The following is a 2,945-nucleotide window of genomic DNA, read 5'->3' as shown; positions in this document are numbered from 1 at the left end:
GAGCGGACTGGTCTCTATATGGGATCCGAACCCTCGGCGGGAGCGCCGCCCTCTACCGAGTGCGCCACTGGTCCGGCCCCCCTTTCTTTGCTTTAAACACATAATTATATTATGTGTTTGATAGTTCCAATACATGATCTGATTTTGATGTCTGCTGTTTGTGCCGGGTCTATATATTTTGCGATTTTTGTCTGTTAGCACAAATTTCTTTCTAATTTGTGCAAGTTCCTTAAAGCAAGGGTTGAAGTTCATTTCTTCACAAAGGATTTATTTTCCTCTAGAAAGGATTTGCCTTTGTTTTCCTACCTTTTTTTTTTTTTTTTGGTGGGGGGAGATCGTCAACCTGGGACCACTCCAAATTAAATGACCATGTATTTTCCAAATTATATAGTTGGTTTAAATTCAGACTGCACCCTAGAATGATAGCTGGCTTCTGGTTAAAAATACTTGGGGAGAGATTATTTTTTTCTTTTCCCTTCCTCCAGCACTAAGGTAGAATCAGACAAATTTACTCAATGTTCTTTTCTATGTGGTGGTTTATTTTTGTTTACTCATATTTTGATAGTACAGTTTGTTGGATTCCCAGTTTTGAATTGTGCTAGGCTGCAGTAAAATAATTCCTAATCCTACACCCCAAGCAGACATCAAAACAGAAGCTCAAGGTCTCCAGAATTTAGCAGAAAACCTTAGAGGGAAAGGCAGCTTTGGTGCTTACTTGCTCCCCAGAGTTCCTATTTTCACTTTGTTTTTGGCCTCCGGATGCAACTGAATAATTCATTTAAATTTTTAAAAAAAAGAATACTTTGGGCCGGCCCGTGGCTCACTCGGTAGAGTGCGGTGCTGATATCACCAAGGCCCCGGGTTCGGATCCCATATAGGGATGGCCGGTTCGCTCACTGGCTGAGTGTGGTGCTGACAACACCAAGTCAAGGGTTAAGATCCCCTTACCGGTCATCTTTAAAAAAAAAAAAAGAATACTTTATCCAGAGTTCCATTTCCATAATGGAATTTCATAAATAAGGCTGTTCAGAAAAGAGTTTAACTTACTCAGATAAATTTTGAATATATATGTGAAATTTATATTTGAATCAACATTATTTTGTTAAACTATAAGTAAATTTTGTTAAAATGTTTTTAAATATCCATTTTGGAAAGCTTGGGAAACCAAAAATTTTAACATTAGCTATAGGGAAATTTTTCTTATACAACCAACTCACAAACTTGGAAATACAAAGTGTACATATGGGACTGTTTTATGTACTCACTGTATTTTTTTTTTCTTTTCCTTTTTTCCCTATATATAGGAATTAACTCAGAAAATCAGCAAGATCAAGGTCTTGTCATTTACTCTTACATTTAGCATAATGAGTCTTCTCGCAGATAATTGGATATTTCAGCTTTGTGCTAAGTTATATATTCTGTGTTAAGAAATGGTCAAAGAAAAATGATATCCCACATTTGTACTGATTGTGCCTTTTCATCTGTACTTTCTGTTTACCATTCAAAAGAAATTAATCTTTACCTGTAAGCAACAATTGATTCAAAGAACTTCTGCAGCTTTCTAATTGCCACACCATATGGTATTTATTAGCTGATTCTACAGCAGTAAGCAAACTACTGAAAAAGAAGAGTTAAAGTTTAATACATTAACAATATTGAGTCTTTTTGTATAATAAAATTTTGTTTTAAGAGAAGTATTCTAAGTATTTTTCACATTCAAAAATTAACTCTATTTCATAAATGTATGAACTAAAGTAGAGTTCCATAGACCAAATTTCAAATACTTACTTCCTCCTCCCTGGGAAAGTTTAGTACTTCGTAAACTTAATTGCTCCTGTTTGCCTATAAGTTACTCCTACCTCTACCTCCCTCAGTGGAACCTGGAGCCATAGGGGGCTGACTTGGGAAGGTTTTAGCACTTCCTTCCATAAACTGTGCCAGTACCAACCCTATAAGCCACTAAAAATAAAAATACAATCTAAGTAAAATTAATGTGCTTTGCATGCAAATAACAGGTTCAATAAAAATTTTTACAAAATTGCTGGTCCCCAAGTCCTTTCTATGTAGCCTCTACTGGCTGAGGATGAGAACTATGAAAAAGTCCTGTATGTTCTCCCTTCTGTGGAGGTGGCAGGGTCATAAAGTTTATTTCAGGTCCTTCAATCGTGGTGGGTCTATGAGTGAGTAATGTGTATCTCTCTGTGTTTATATGTTTTGAGGTGCTGGGGGGAAAAGGGAGGAAATATGCATGACAATCAGTGTAAATGACACTCATCAGTAGCCATGAAGCTACTAGCTTTGGTAGGAAAGAGATCATTAATTTACAACCCCCTTAATCTATGCCCCAAAGCTACCACTTCCCCAGTGAGAATTGATTATATTCTGTTTCTCTGTTCATATAGGACATGTATAAGCATGCTAAGTCTTTTTTTTTTTAAGAAAAACTACATAATTTTATTAAGAAAGTATTCTTACATTAGATTTTTAAAGCATAAATTCCAAAGAAAAGTTTGATAAACTACATAAAAGTTTATTAGAATTAGAAATTTCTGTTTATTATACAATATAATTGAGTCTGCAAAGGCAAGACAGAGAGGGAGAGAAAATTTGCAGTGCACATTTGCAACAAAGGGCTTACAGTGCAGAATATATGAAGTATTTTTTTTCTTTTTGACAGTTTTTTATTGAAACATATTTGAGGGGCCGGCCCGGTGGCGCACTGGATAAGTGCGCCGCCTGGGAAGCGCGGCGGCGCTCCCGCCCGAGGGTTCGGATCCCACATACAGACCGGTTCCCGCTCACTGGCTGAGCGAGGCGCGGGAGCGACGCCGAGGGCTGCAATCCCGTTGCCGGTCCCCGGTCCGGTACGGGGGCAACACTGAGGGTTGCGACCCGTTGCCGGACCCGGAAAAAAAAAAAAAAAAAAAAAAAAAAAAAAAAAAAAA

General features: G+C 37.6%; 1 protein-coding gene across 1 annotated transcript in view; it reads right to left on the bottom strand.

The window, feature by feature from the left end:
- Positions 1-2,945, bottom strand: part of LOC103594357 (chromosome unknown open reading frame, human C9orf84) — a 93,987-nt gene that overhangs the window by 59,008 nt on the left and 32,034 nt on the right. The window contains exon 9 of the mRNA XM_008577567.1: positions 1,523-1,617. Within this exon, the coding sequence (XP_008575789.1) occupies positions 1,523-1,617 (95 nt within the window). The remainder of the gene's footprint in view (positions 1-1,522; positions 1,618-2,945) is intronic.

The sequence above is a fragment of the Galeopterus variegatus genome, unplaced genomic scaffold (assembly GCF_000696425.1).
Source record: "Galeopterus variegatus unplaced genomic scaffold, G_variegatus-3.0.2 Scaffold1541, whole genome shotgun sequence".
Classification (NCBI taxonomy): domain Eukaryota; kingdom Metazoa; phylum Chordata; class Mammalia; order Dermoptera; family Cynocephalidae; genus Galeopterus; species Galeopterus variegatus.
Note: the sequence above shows the minus strand (reverse complement) of the source record. Positions and strands in the feature narration are given on the sequence as shown.